We start from the raw sequence: 15,778 nt of genomic DNA, 5'->3' as shown, positions 1-15,778 counted from the left end.
GATAAGAAATTATTTGAAAAGACAATCTATGCAAAGTGGCTATTTTGCTTGACACAAGAATGGAATTCCTAGGGTTGATGGGTAGGACAAATGTGTGAGAATGCCAATTCAAGTGCATAAAATTCCTACCTCAATTTTCAGAATTAGAGCATTTTAAAGCTGAAGAGGACCTTAAAGATTCTAATGCATCCCCTTTTTAAGCATTAAAGGAAACTGAAGCCCAATAGTACAGCTTGTCTGAGGCCCAAAGACAATACAGGGCAAGCAGTCCGAGATCCCGTGGTCCCTGTGGCCCCAGAACATGGAGGTTGCTGGTCGAAAAGGTCCACACGTCGGTTCTTGCTGGGAGCACCAAGGAGGAATGGAAGGGGCCCTATTCTTCAGCATCTGGGAAGACAAGGATGAGGCCACAGCTGTGTACCGAGCAGGCTGATGGATGGTCTATGGAGCCTGACCTCGAGCCCACGGAGACAGGCCTGCCTCAGAGTGGCCAGGTTCCGGGACTCTGACTGTGTTCCACGTCCTAGAGGAAAGAGCTCCCTTGTTAAAAAGTCATGCACACAGGTGAGTTCTTCATTCTCCCATCTAGGTCCTGGGCCCATTCCTGCACGGGAGGGGTCTGGCCTCTCTGCTCTCTCCTTCCTCATCCACATTCTCATGCGCCCTCTTCCTGTGTCTCTGTTGTGCTCTGCTACCACGCGACATGAGGCAAGATACTGAAGTTAAGTTTGGGCTGAAGCAGGAGCAGGGAGCTCTCCCAAACCTCATCTTGCTGGTGCTCTGCAGACAGCCAGCCATGACCCTGAACTTATGTATACAGACACATCAGGAGCCACAGAAGGGTGGTGGCAGGATAGGGTTTCCATAAATGAGGTATCCTTCCCAAATACATCTGAGCATGTCAAACGTAGGCGGGTGGGGCTCCCACTGGCTAAGACTGCGCCAATTTGAGTCCTAAAAAACTAAGAACAGTAATGAATTATGAACTGCTGAAAAACAGAAAGGGCTGTAACCACATAGACAATAAACAGACAGACAAGTGGAGGAAGAGGCCCCTGTTGACAGTAGAATGCCAACTACCAACTGGTGAGCGCTGGAGTCGAAACGTCGTCATTCCGCAAGAAAAGACTGGCTCGGGCAAGGATCATCCATGATGTTCTCGGGGGAAATTCTGATGAAGAACAGGATATTTGAATGGTCTTAAAGGGTCTCCCACAGAAAGCTTGTTAGTTTCAAGGGCAAAATAAATAAATAAAGTAACGACGCAGTGGATATATGTATGAGACTATACTGAAGGGTGTTTGGTCCAGCCTTCAGGTTGATGAAGATGAATATCACCAGTGAGAACAGGTGGGCATAACTGTGCCTCCAGAGGTGGTACCCTAAAAGGGACTCATTTCTTATAAAGCATTCCTGCTCAGAAAGGATCATCTGCATCTAACCCTGGGAAAAATCACACAGAGTCAAAATGGGCTCTCTTCTATTAAATAAGGGAGAACTGTTCACCAGCGTAAAGAAAGGCTGTGGAAATGTTCCAGGTTAAAGAAGACCCCGGAACTCTAATTCCATGCCAGTCTAGCACTTTTCCATTCTCTCCTTTGGAAGAGATCAGGCCTGGGGTTAATAACAGGGTTTATCATTCCTTAAATGAATAATGCACAGGGGAAAACTCAGAAGTTAGACCTCTTATATAACCTAGCCCTTGCTGAGTCTTACAAAAATAAAAAAATTGGCTCTGACCTTGGAGATGAGCCTGCAAACCAGCCACAGTGCCATTGTGCCCCTGGGCATTGCTCTGAACTAAATTTTTCTCCCTAAATTGTGAACTCACAGCATTCTGAATACAGTTTTTCTCTGGGGCAAAAGTGGGTTTATCCCTGTACTATCGAAATAGATTTATATTATGGAAATGGATTTATACTTATGTTATTTTACTTTCGTTGTTGTGTCTCTGATTCCCTTTCCGACTGAACTTTCAAAATGCAACCCATTTGGAGATATACCGTACATAGAATAAAAAAGAAACTTCCTTCACTTTGCTGGCCACCGCTGACTTTAATCCGAGGTCCTAGTTCATTCAGAAATTAAAAATACATCAGATGATATCACTTCTTCCACTTTGTATTATAAGCATTATTTATCTGGGTTATAGTTATTAAATGTAATCAGAAAGCAACCTATTTTTACACCCTTCCTCCTTCCCCCACAAACACACAGGAGCCCCCGTTCACAGACGAGGCAATCAAGGCCCAGTGGCCCAACAGGTGACTTAGGTCCATGCAGGCAGGAAACAGTAACACGGGGTTAGGATGCCCCCGTGGCTCCGAGAAGCAGTCTCTCTACCCTTCCAAACAAACCTGAAACATCACTCAGTTTCTGCAGTTATGTTCTAGCTCTCCAGCTCATCCTGAGAATCATTAATATGGCCTGATTCATTACATTTAATTTTGCACCATTTGAATAGTCCCAATGCTCTCATCATAGTAGAAATAGAGGTTTGTGGACTTCATGCCAGAATAACGTAGGAAGACACACAGTGTCAAAGGGCCACTGAAACAGAAGATAGTGTTATTACTGTGCATCAGTTCAGTTTACTGGTGGCAAATCTACAAAATGCACGCATGGCTCCAGAGTCTCTAAACACAAAAGAGGCTACATTCACACAGCGGAGCATCTTTGGAAAACAGCCTCTGGCTCTGAATCCAAGACGGAAGCGGGGTTCTGCTTGGGCGCACGGGGAAATAAGAAGAGAGTGATGAAAAGCTACTGTCACGGGCATATTACACCTTTTGAGCAGTGAAAAATTCATTTAATAAATCGATTGAAGCCTGAAATCTAATTAAATCGAAAAGAGGCATCAACCTGAAATGCTAATAAGTTCACGCGCAAGCTGTATACAGGGAAGCTCTGCCGTGTGTGCCTTTAATAGCGCTTCACCGAAAGGCTGTTCTGTGTCCGTGAAAGCAGTGCAGCAACATGACATGAATTATCTCCACACTCACCTTCATATACAGATATCTCCGTGCAGGCAATGTGCTGGGCCACTTTCCCTGCCCAGGCAAGGTGAATGAGATGTGGCTTTCAAGGGCTGTGATCACGGTTATAAAAAGGAAACTTGAAACTTAGTAAGAAAACATGTGTACCTTCTATTCAGAAAAACAGTGGAGTATTTTTCTATCTAATTACTGGCACCCTATATTTGAAATAACTTAAATGTGCAAGACTGATAACACAGAATGCCAAACTGCTTTATGGAAACGAAAGCTTCAGTTAGCTCTGTTTCCAGCTGGAGCACATGGTCAGACAGGCACCGGCAGCCTGGGTACATGATCCGGGCCTCAGCCATCTGGTAGACGCCGCATACAAAGCAGTCAAGTTCCAGGGGCTGTGCTCCATTTGTGAAGCGGGCGTGGCTTGGCGTGCTGGAATGTTCTTTCTTTTTTCATTGAGGTAACAGTATATTAGTTTCATGTGCACAGTCTTATAATTTGGTATCTGTACACTCTATTGTGTGATCACCACCAAAAGTCTAGTTTCATCCATCTGATCCCCAGTACCCATTTCACTCTCCCCCAGTTCCCTTGGTAACCACCAATCTGTTGTCTGTAGCTATGAGCTCCTTTTTCATATGTTTGTTCATTTGTTACTTTTTAAAACATTCCACAAATGAGTGAAATCATACCGTTTTTGTCCTTTTCCATCTGACTTATTTCACTTAGTATAATACCATCAAGGTCCATCCATGTTTTTGCAAATGGCAATATCTCATCTCTTTATGGCTAGTATGACTAGTATTCCATTGTATATATGTATCACATCTTCTTTATCCATTCATCCTTGATAAACACAGGCTGTTTCCTTATCTTTGCTATTCTAAATAATGCTGCAATGAACATAAGGGTGCATATGTCTTTTTAAATTAATATTTTCATATTATTTGGATAAATACCCATCAGAGGAATTGCTGGATCATATGGTAGTAGCTTTATTCTTAATTTCTGAGAAACCTCTCTATAGTTTTCCATAGCAGCTGCCCCAATTTACAATCCCACTAACAGTGTACAAGGGTTCTTTTTTTCTCTACATCCTCTCCAACACTTGTTATTTCTTGTCTTTTTGGTAACAGCCATTCTAACAGGCTTGGGGTAATACCTATTTGTGGTTTTGATTTGTATTTCCCTCACATTTAGTGAGGCTACACATCTTTTCATGTGCCTTTTGGCCATCTGAAAACTTTTCAGATCCTGTGCCCATTTTTTTAATGAGGTCTGTTGTTACTGTTGTTGGTGCTAAGTTGTATGAATTTTTAAATATATTTTGGATATTGACCCATTATCAGAAATAGCATTCACAAATGTCTTCTCCAATTTGGGTGGTTGCTTTTCTGTTGTTGGTGGTGGAAGCTTTTCAGTTTGGTGTAATAATCCCATTTGCTTGTTTTTGTGTTTGTTTCCCTTGCCATTGGAGTCAAATCCACCAAAACATCGCTAAGACTCATGTCCGAAAGCTTAGTGCCTATGTTTTCTTCTATTTTATAGTTTCAGATCAAGTCTTTAATCCATTTTTAGTTCATTTTGTGCATGGTATAAGAGAGTGGTCTCATTTTATTCTTTTTTTTTTTTTAAATCCTCACCCGAGGACACTTTTTCATTTTTTATTCAGATAGAGTGGGAGGGAGAGAGAGGAAGAGACAGAGAGAGAAACATTGACGTGAAAGGGACACATCAAGTGGTTGCCACCCACACGACCCAACCAGGGCTGGGGACAAACCGCAGCTGAGGTACATGCCCTTAGCGGGAACCAAACCTGGGTCTCTCCAGACTGCAGGCCAATGCTCTAACCGCTGAGCCAAACCTGCCAGGGCTTATTTTATTCTTTTGATATGATTCTCCATATTTCTCAATACCATTTATCATAGAGCCTTTCCTTTCTCCAGTGTATGTTCTTGTGGTTTATTTCTGGAGCCTCAGTTTGGTTCCGTTGGTCTGCATGTCTGGTCTTCTGCCAATGTTATACTGTTTTTATTACTATAACTTTGCAATATAGTTTGAAATCAGGGAGTGTAAGACCCCTGCCTTGTTATTTTTTTCCTCAGAATTCCTTTGGCTATTCAGGTTCTTTTGTGGTTCCATAAAAATTTTAGGATTATTTGTTCTAATTCTGTGAAAAAATGCCATTGGGATTTTTTATAGGGACTGCATTGAAGCTATAGATTGCTTTGGGTAGTATGGACATTTTAACAATGTTAATTATTCCAATCCATGAGCACAGAGTATCTTTGTATTTCTTTGTATCTTCTTCAATGTAGTTCAACAGTGTCTTGTAGTTTTCAGGGTACAGGTCTTTCACCTCCTTCATTAAGTTTATTCTTAGGTATTTTATTGTTTTGTTGCAATTATAAGTGGGATTGTTTTCTTGATTTCTCTTTCTGATAGTTTGTTGTTACTATATAAAAACACAATAGATTTTTGTATATTGTGTATACAATTTTACTGTATTTGTTTATTATTTCCAGTAGGTTTTTTTGTTTTTTGTTTTTGTGGAGTCTTTAGGGTTTTCTATATATAAAATTATGTCATCCACAGATAGTAACAGCTTTACTTCTTCCTTTCCAATTTAGATGCCTTTCATTTACTTTTCTTGCCTGATTACTCTGGCTAGGATTTCCTATACTATGTTGTATAAATGGTGAGAGTGAGTATCCTTGTCTTATTCCTGACCTTAAAGGAAAACCTTTCAGTTTTTCACCACTGAGCATGATGTTAGCTGTGGGTGTGTCATATACACATATGCCCTGCATTATACTGAAGCACTTTCCTTCTAAACCCATTTTATTGAGAGTTTTTATCATGCATCGATGTTGTATCTTGTCAAATGGTTTTTTTGCATCCACTGAGATGATCGTGATTTTGATCCATCACATTGTTAATGTGGTGTATCACACTGATTGATTTGCAGATACTGAACTACGCGTGCACCCCTGAAGTAAATCCCACTGATTGTGGTGTGCAATCCTTTTAATGTATTATTATATTCAGTTTGCTAGTATTTTGTTGAGGATTTTTGCACCTATGTACAACAGAGTTATTGGCCTGTAATATTTGTGTGTGTGTTGTCCTTATCTGGTCTTGGTATCAGAGAAATGCTGGTCTCATAAAATGAGTTAGGAAGTATTTCCTCCTCTTACATTTTTGGAAGACTTGAAGAAGAATAGATATTAAATCTTTGAATATTTGGTAGAATTCATCAGTGAAGCCTCTTCCTGGAACACTTCTCCAGATACCCACATGACTCATCCTCTCCTCCAAGACTTCACCAAATGTCACCTTCCCAATGAGGCCTCCCCTGATTGGCCTACCCACTTACAGTTCTCATTAGTAAATGAGTAGATTCTGTAGTAAATGTGGCTACTCATGAACATTTGTGACCTCAAAAACAATATGTGAGGTGCTTTTACAGTCACAGTCAAGCTCAGGGCAACAAAAAACCTGAACCACTCATCACCCACGCGTCTGTCTGAGGTGGAGCAAGGCACCTTCACCTTGTTTTGCCTCTCGGACTGTAAACCAGTGTTTCTCAGTCTCTCTAGTGCCATGGCTTTTGCATTTTTTGTTTTGTGTGTTTTTGCTGATGATTTCACTGTTTCAAATGGCCCCGAGCACACTGAAGTGCTGTCTACTGTTCCTGAGCACAAGACCACTGTGATGTGTCTTACAGAGAAAACATGCATGTTAGATGTGCTTCTCTCGGGCATGAGCTAAGTGCTGCTGTCCATGAGTTCAATGTTAATGAATCAACAATGTAGATTAAATAAGTGTTTTTGAATGGAAACACATTAAAACAAGCTCAGGTATTGGCTAGTTGACAAAAATGTTGTGACTAAAAGCTCACAGCAATTTGGATATTTTTTACTAATTTTTTTTTTTTTTTTTAGGAGAGGGGAATGGAGAGAGAGAGAAACACTGATGTGTGAGAGTGAAACATTGATCCACTGCCTCCTGCACGCCCCCTACTGGGGATCGAGCCCACAACCTGGGTATGTGCCCTGACTGGGAATCTAACTGGAACCTCTCAGTCATGGGACAATGCTCAGTCCACTGAGCCACACTGGCCGGGCAAAGCTCACAGCAATTTAACCCTTCCTTTCCCCAAGGAGCAAGGTTCAGTATCCAAACTTGATGGATTGAATGTTGCAACCCTTCCCCCAGAACTCCAGAGTCTCCTTACCTGGCTCTATTTTTTCCACAGTACTTATTCTTTCCTAACAGACATATTACTTACTGATTTATTATGTGTATTATCATCTGTCTCGCCAGCTAGAAAGCAAACTCTGTGAGAGTGCGTGTTTTTGCTTGTTTTGTTCACTACTCTATCCCCAGCACCCAGCACAGTTTCCGGGTATAAACAGTGCTCAGCAAATATTTATTGGATTAATGAATGAACAAACAGATGGATGGAAAGTCAGAACTTTCCGCTGAAATAGTGGTCTAGACTAAGGTGGGGATTCTGGCTCTACGATATTTTTACTTTAAAGACATGACAGTTTAAAGCTAATTATAGCTGAACTATAAGGGAGCTAACCCTCAGTAAGTGAGGACCCATTGAAAGATGACACAGTGTTGTCTCAGCTCTTTGGACAAATCATTTAACCTCTCTGACTTTTATTTCCTTCCTCATTACAATGAGGATAATAAGAATGAGAACTTCTCTGACTCACCTACTGAACCAACAAATAAGACAATAGGTGTAGAAGTGTTTTTAAATAAATGCTCAGGTGCTATATAGGCTCAGTGATGGTCCTGCCTTCTTAGGATACATTACATGTTGGCATTAACTCCCTGAGGGCAGAGACTTCCCTATTTAGCTCAGCACCCATAAGGCAATGGCTGGCACATTGTAGGTGTGCAACAAGAACAAAGAGAAATTGGAATTTTACGTACACTCCATTAAGACAGTGTTTGCAATTTATCTAAATGGTCTGTAAGTAAAAGATGAATAATGAAAATAATCTGGATCACTGGAGAATCACACATGACGTTGCAGAACAGTTTTTCACTGCCCCTGCTGCTGGGCACCTCCACCAGGGTTCAATGGTCAGAGGGCAGAGCCATCAGATCATGGGTTTAGCCCCACAAAGAGCAGGCAGCTAGGCACAGAGACCGCCCCACCCCAATAACCCTCTCACAAATGCCTCTCTCTCCTTCTGGAGGGAAGGGCTCCAGACAACCCTTCCCAATACTAGCATAACCCCTGAAGGCACATTTCCCGCGGTGAGCAGTTCAAGCACCCATCTGTGTTTGGAGGACGGGCATGCTGGAGTTGCATTTACGAGAAACGCAAACGGGAAGAGCTGCGTGGATTTCCCGAGGGCAGCTCCTGTACCGGCTGTCACAGGAAGAGCCCTTCCTACCCACATTGTGCTGGGAGAGCACGGAGCTGCTTGTGGTCAAGACTACATTAGGGAAGTGCTTTCATAGAGTTCTACCCACTTCACCTCACACCCTCCTTTCTCCTCTGACCCCTCGGCCAGTGGACCTGAATGAACCCTCCAGGATGCTAAGGATTTTCCCAGATTCCGACAAGTAGCCTTAACCCTCCTGTGTTGCCATCCCAACAGCCAAACCTCACAGCCAAATCCCACAGGTGACTCAGGCTGAGATCTCCACTCAAACCCACGAGAGGTGCTGGCAGTTTCTTAGCTGTACTGACAGTGACCACTGACCCTGGAGAGGAGACGCACACAGACCACATCGTAGTTACTAATGATTCTGAGTCAACGGCAAAACTTTGGTGGACGGATTATTAGTAATTTTGGGGCCTGCAGCTGCTGTCAAATAGAAAATGAAATGCAGAAACCATGTTATGTAAAACCAGCCCCTCACATTTCTCTATGGATGAATCTCATGGAAATGAAAGACCCTACAACTACCTGGAGGAAATGCACCCTGTCTCAAATATATCCTCTCCAAACACTTGAAAGGCGTGCCCTTGAGAGCGGTTGATAGAAATGTCAGAAGACAGTGACCATTCGGTCATTCAGCCAAGATGCCCTGAGTGCCACTAAATGCTGGGCCCCACGGAGGGTGCTGGGGACACGGTGCTAATAAGAATGAGAAATGATCATTATCCTCAAAGAACTTCCAGTCCGGTGGGGGGTGAGCAGGGAAAGAAGCGATTACTGTACTATGAAAAGTACAGTGTGTTAGTTCCAAGAGGTATTTATTACAATATCTCTGTTTTCCAGAGAAAGAAACTATGTACACAGAGATCACCAATTCATGATCAGGGAACCAGGGTTCTACCCTGGGCGGTCAGCCTCCAGGTGCGGGCCTGCATTTGGGGGGGGCCCTGGTGCTTCTTACATCTGACCCCTCACTCTGAAAGCTTTCGAGCTGAGTTTGCTCAGACATGTGTGAACTGAACACAGCTTCCAAACGGAGGGAAAATGGAAGAGAGGCCAGAGTTACTGTCTTTGACGTAAAAATAAATCCAGAAGCCAACCATAATGATGGTTCATAAAATACACTTCAGCTTGCTGCTCCCTGTCTGCTTTGAGAGATGCCAGTCTGCGCTTGGAAGTAAAGGTAAGGGGACTTTAAAATATGAATCTTAGAAGAAGAAATGTGCTTTCTGAGTCCACTGAGCAGGGGTCATCAGAGAGAAGGATTGCCTAAGACAGGTACCCCAAATGTGAGTAATGCAATTGTCCAGTAGCTAAAAACTCTTGGCAAAGAGAACTCTGTAGGGGTGAGGAAACTGGGGCCCAAGCTCCCTCCTCTGAGGGCAGAGTCCGTGCTGCCTCCACCATCACCTAGGCTCAGAGCTGGACTAGCGCCTTCTCTCAGCCGCTCCCATCACCACCCACAGCTTCCCCACCCGCCTGTCCTCAGGCTGATCTCTGTCACCTCTGGCTTTGTTCGATTTCCAAGAGAGAAAAAGTAAGAAGCTATCGCTGCCTGAGGACCTACTATACGCCAGCCTCAATCAACCCTCCCGTCACCCCTATGAGGCAAGTGCTATTATCATCTCCCTTTTGGAGGTGCAAAGATTGGTCCAGAGCATTTTAATGATTTGCCCAAGTCACACAGCTAATACACAGCAAGCTCTTAGTTACTAGGCTGCCTCCGAAGAAAGTGAATTCTAACCAACAGCACCTTTTCCATCTTTTCTCTTCTATGTTAGTGCTGCCCCTGCTTTCTGCCCAGCAACACTGGTAGACACGGCGTATATGTCACCGACTCCATGGCTGCCGTCCTGCCCTGCAATCTTAGGTTACACATGATTCAAAGGCAGCCTCTCACAAAGCCCGCTGGCTCTCATCATCCACAGGGCTGGACCAACTCTCCACCTGGGGACTTAAATTCTGTGACCGAATAGCTCATGCAGTCAGCCAATGGCCCACTGAACGAAGGGGCTCAGGCTCCTCCCATCCGCAGCCCAAATATGTCCCCACATCTTAAGGCTCAGCAGCCACCAACAGTGCCCAGACACCTCTGGGATAAACAGTGATGTGTGAGTTTGCCTGTGAAGATCTGAGAGCATCGTAATTCAAGAAATGCAGAGGACAGGCTGTGCGAATTTAAATGAACCCATAACTCACCGGCCACCAGGGGAAATCCTATCACTTTGCACACTTTACTTCCATAGCTCGAAATCAAACCAGGGGGACATGATCAGATTTCTAATTTGGAACCTTGGACATACAACCTCATCTTTAATGACTCCTGGTAAAAGACTCATTACAGAGCGCAACCTACTGAAATTAAAACATGAAACCTAAAAATTAAGCAGAAAATTTTCAATTTCTCAGGTTCATAAGGCCACATAAAAAATCGCACAAGCGGGAATACATAAACTCCTTCGGGTTTTGTTATCCTGCAAATATTCAAGCAGAAATTATATGAAAGAGAAGAGACAGAAAAAATAAACAAATAAACCCATCAGAGATCCTAACTTTCAGGTTTGGGGCATTTGGGTGAACGGCAATTTTTCATGATCAGTCTGAACTCTCATGTCAGGCACTATTATCATTGTGCTAATGGCCGATTTCGCCTGCCCTGTGATGTGGAGCTCAGATGGCCCCGACGTGGTGGGCTGCCGGCCTCCGGTCTCCTCTCTTGCTAAGTGGACGGCCAGCACTGTCTGGTGCGGAAGGCTCCTTTAACACGGGAGGCTGAATATTCATTTCTCATCATCACTTCCAAACCTCGTTCAGTGTGGATTTTTCTAGAAGTTTGGGTAACCATTACAAAACCTCCAGAGATTGTTGTTTTTTTTAATCCTCACCCGAGGGCATTTTTCCATTTTTTGTTCAGATAGAGCGTGAGGGAGAGAGAGGAAGAGAGAGAGAGAGAAACATCGATATGAAGGGACATATCGAGTGGCTGCCACACCCTCACGACCAACCAGGGCCGGGGACAAACTGCAACCGAGGTACGTGCCCTTAGCGGGAACCGAACCCGGGTCTCTCTGTACCGCAGGCCGACGCTCTAACCGCTGAGCCAAACCGGCCAGGGCCAGAGATTGTTTTTAAATCTCTCCCCCGCCTTCCCCGTCCGCCAGCCCTTCGGGTCCCTGCAGGAACGGCTGCCAGGCCCAGCAGAAAGGCCTGCACCTCAGCTTCCGCAGGCTCCCGGCTCCGTTCTCCCCAGACAGGAGTCCAGGAAGGGGGAGCAATGCTCTGTCCGCAGCACGGCCTCAGCAGACGCCCCAGAAATATTAGCGTCAAGTGAGGCGAAAATAGAAACTACAGACTCAAAACTTAATTTTCCCTTGACATGCATTCTTCCCAAGGAAAGTCAGGAGTGTAGGCTGTGCCACCAGCCCTGGCCGTGAACATAGTGCCCCTCCTCCTGAGGGTCAAGGAGCACCTACAAGCGGCACAGAGGATAAGCTGCACGTCGTGTTCTTTTCTCGGTTAAAAACCCTCTTTCTCTGAGCCTTAAATTGTTCATTACAGCTCAGAAAGACTTAAAATCCTTCCCTTAATGCAGCTACTTAATGTGGAACAGACCCTGTGTGCAAAAAATGAAGACCTAGGTGTTTCTAAGTATAATTGGCAGACCAGAAAACCCTTCAAAAAACCAAAACAAAGTGAAAGGGGAGGGGAGTCTGCACCCATGAGCGTAACGGAAGCCAGGGTGAGTCTAGGTCACTCCCAGGAGGGCCATGTGTGTTACTTCAGCACATGTCCTGGTAAGGCTCTCCCTTTAGAACCAAACCACGCCCAGGGCTCGGCCCAGAGCTGCCCCTCAGTGACCCTTCAGCCTTGCGCTCTGGCTCACGTGGCAACGGAGGGAGGAGAGAGTGTTTCAGTAACCTGGGGTCTGCAATTTTTGAGTCTAATGCTAATCAAGGGTGACAAAGTTCTCTCTCCCCTGTAGTTTGTGTAAAACTGTGGTGTAGGAAGGCAGGACAGGGTGGGAGTGGGGAGGAGCAGGTCAATGGAAGGAGAAGGGGGGGACATGACATTTGTCGTACTTTCAACAATAAAGATTAAAAAAACAAACAAACTGAGGGTCTTACCCTGGCCAGTTTGGCTCAGCAGTTAGAGTGCCAGCCTATGGACTAGAGTCGTGGGTTCGATTTCTGGTCAAGGGCACATGCCTTGATTGTGGGTTAGATCCCTGGCCCTGGTCAGGGTTGTGTGGGAGGCAACCAATTGATATGTCTCTCTCTCTTTTTTTTTTAATCCTCACCCGAGGACTCTTTTCCATTTTTGTTCAGATAGAGTGGAAGAAAGAGAGAGAGAAACATCAACGTGAAAGGAACACATTGAATGACTGCCTCCCACATGACCCCAACCAGGGCCGGGTCGCCACCAAGGTATGTGACCTTGACCGGAATCGAATCAGCAACTCACTGGTCCATGAGCCAGCGCTCTAACCACTGAGCAAAACCAGCCAGAGCTGATGTGTCTCTCTTATATCAGTGTCTCTCTCTCTCTCTCTCTCTCTCTCCCTCCATCCCTCCCACTCTATCTAAAAAAACAAAAATCAATGGAAAAATACCCTTAGGTGAGGATTCAAAATAATAATATAAATAAATAAAATAAAACTGAGGGTCTTAGACAAAAAATAATTAATTAAGAGTTAATTAAAATAATAAAGGACAAGAAGACAACCAATCTTAATGTGAAATACAGTCAACCGTCTAAACTGCCTCTTGTGACAATCAGTGCGCTGGTACTTACGGACAAGGAGGAGGGAGCCTGGAGCCCCCAAGCCTGCCAGGGCCCTGGCTCCGTATGGTGCCGGCTGACACTGGGGAAGCCCTGCAGAAGAATGTGCTTCCCGAGAAAGCATCGGTGCAAGCGTCTACACCAAGGAGGCACACGCCGGGCACTTGTGACACGTCCCCAAACCACGCTGAGTCCTGACCCATTCATTCAGTAAATTACTTTTATGAGTAGGTTGAACATTAACACAGCGTTCCCAGCCACTCCCTGGCCACCTGGCTAGAGAGAGCCCCTTTGCTAACCTTGCCATTAAAACCGGGCACCCTGTGATATTCGATAAAGTTATTAAGGACAAATCAAAGCAATTACTTGACATTTCTTGCAATAACCAGATGACATTTCTAATCCCAAGAAGCAAAATGGACCAAAAGCAAAATGAGTTTTCAGAGGCTTAGATAAATTCAGCATCTATAATAAGTTACTATGGGAAATCAGAGTGTTGTATACTATCCACTCCTTTTGATGTTGTCGTTAATCCTCACCTGAGGATATTTTCTCCACTGATTTTTAGAGAGAGTGGAAGGGAGGGAGGGAGGGGTAGAGAGAGAGACAGAGACACATTGATGTGAGAGATACACATTGATCTGTTGTCTCCCGCAGGCACCCCAACGTAGGCTGGGGATAAAACCTGCAATCCAGGTACGTGCCCTTGACCAGGAATGGAAACCTCGACCCTTTGGTGTGCAGGCCGATGCTCTAACCACTGAGCCACACCGGCCAGGGCACCACCCCTTTTTTAATAGCAACATTAGCTATGATAATAGTCACTGAGCTCTTCCCCTTCCTATCTTTTGGCTCTTCTGTCTACAGGAATGAAATATAACACTGAATGAGCCACACGAATGAGCCAAGATGGCAGTTCTGAGCAGGGCCAAGACTAGAGTGGGGCCGATGGAGGGGCCCAGACAGCAGAACTGAAGTGGGCCTGACTCCCGTGGGTGTGCAAGTCCCCAGCCTGAGGCTCTCAGAGTAGGTTTGCAATTGCAAGGGCAAGCTTGCTGCTTGTTAAGAAAAACAAGGGGCGAGCCCACCTGGCGGACAGCAGTCAGAAACAGCGGGGTGCAGAGGGACCTTTTGGATCAAAGACTCGAGGCCAACGTAGGGTTATGGAGCAAAATCGAGAAGAGTAAGAAAACAGAATGAGCATCTCTCTAGCCCAGTGCACCAAGTGTGGGAATGACATAAGGGTGAAAGCTAACATCGGTTAACACCTACCACGTGCCAGATGCTTTCAATGCATTAGCTTACTAATCTTCACAACAGCTCTCGGAGATGCGTATTACGTCACTATCACTTAAGAGATAAGAAATGGAAGCAGAGAGCTTTAGTAAAGTGCCCAGGTCTTTGGGCTCATAAAGGCTGACACTGGCCCCTCTATCACCCTCAGCCTATTTTCCTCATTGACAGTCCCACATAGACAGATGTCCCTTTCAAGAATAAAAGACAGCAATAAAATGATCACTGTCTGGTAGCATGTCCCCAGTTAGTAAGGAAGCACTTTAGACATAACCCTTGTGCATTTGGACAGTCTTGGTGACACACTTTCTCATCTCGCCTATCGGCAGAGCCTGACAGTATTCTCGAGAGCTCAGAAAGTATGGGTTATGGTCCTGCCAGGTGAAGCAACTGACTCGCCCACTGTGGCTTGAGTGGGGGACAGGGACAGGCTGGCGGCCTGATCCCCCTGAAGCTGACCAAGCCACGGCTGCTCCAGGGACACCCCCGAAGGGCTCGATAAGCCACTGACCTCCACATGCCAGTGAAGCTGAACATGGTGCTGACACAGCGAGGGAGGGGTGGCGGCGTGAGTCCGTCCAGGCGCATGAGCAGAGCCGGGATGCCGAAGAGCACCAAGTACTTCACGTAGAAGAAGAGCACCTGGGCCAACGCCAGTCCTCCTGAAAGACAGAGGGGCGTCAGACACGGGGCGGAAGGGGAGCCCCCTCCTGGCACTGCAGCAGACACACCACCCGCTCACGCTTCTCCACCGCGCCCCTCCTTCCCTTCAGCACCCAGATTCTAAAGGACCCCACCTTGGCTGTGATCGTGGAAATTTCTGGATTAACTACCGGGGTGGTGATCACACAATGCAATCTACAGATGATGCGTTGATACAGAATTGTATACCTGAGGCCTGTATAATGTTATTAACCAATGTCACCCCGATTAATTCAATTAAAAAGAAAAAAGTTGAAAAACTAAAATAAATATAATAAAATATACAAGTTCCTTCGTTACTGGGACAGGCAGTAGGACCTCTCAACAGTCATGATTCTCCAGCAACTAGAAAAGGACACACTTCAAAAGATATGTTGTGTTGAAACAATTAGAAAGGGAAAATCCTTCCCAAATCTTTTCAACCTTACATAAGTTCACACCCACCCACTAGGATGACAAGAATCAGAGTCAATCAACAAAGGCTGGCAAAGAGGTGGACATACTGAACCATCACAGACTTGGGATGTGAAATTGTACGGTCCCTTTAAAAACAGTTTGCCAGTTCTTCAAATGACGAAACAGAGTTACCACATGACCCAGACA

The 15,778-nt window shown here is 45.0% G+C and overlaps 1 protein-coding gene across 1 annotated transcript in view; it reads right to left on the bottom strand.

The window, feature by feature from the left end:
• Positions 1-15,778, bottom strand: part of HHAT (hedgehog acyltransferase) — a 101,803-nt gene that overhangs the window by 8,879 nt on the left and 77,146 nt on the right. Inside the window, exon 8 of the mRNA XM_036273305.1 lies at positions 14,985-15,135. Coding sequence (XP_036129198.1) covers positions 14,985-15,135 — 151 coding nt within the window. The remainder of the gene's footprint in view (positions 1-14,984; positions 15,136-15,778) is intronic.

This window comes from Molossus molossus, unplaced genomic scaffold (assembly GCF_014108415.1).
Source record: "Molossus molossus isolate mMolMol1 unplaced genomic scaffold, mMolMol1.p scaffold_m16_p_20, whole genome shotgun sequence".
NCBI classification, from domain to species: Eukaryota; Metazoa; Chordata; class Mammalia; order Chiroptera; family Molossidae; genus Molossus; species Molossus molossus.
This window is presented reverse-complemented; position numbering and strand designations above follow the sequence as displayed.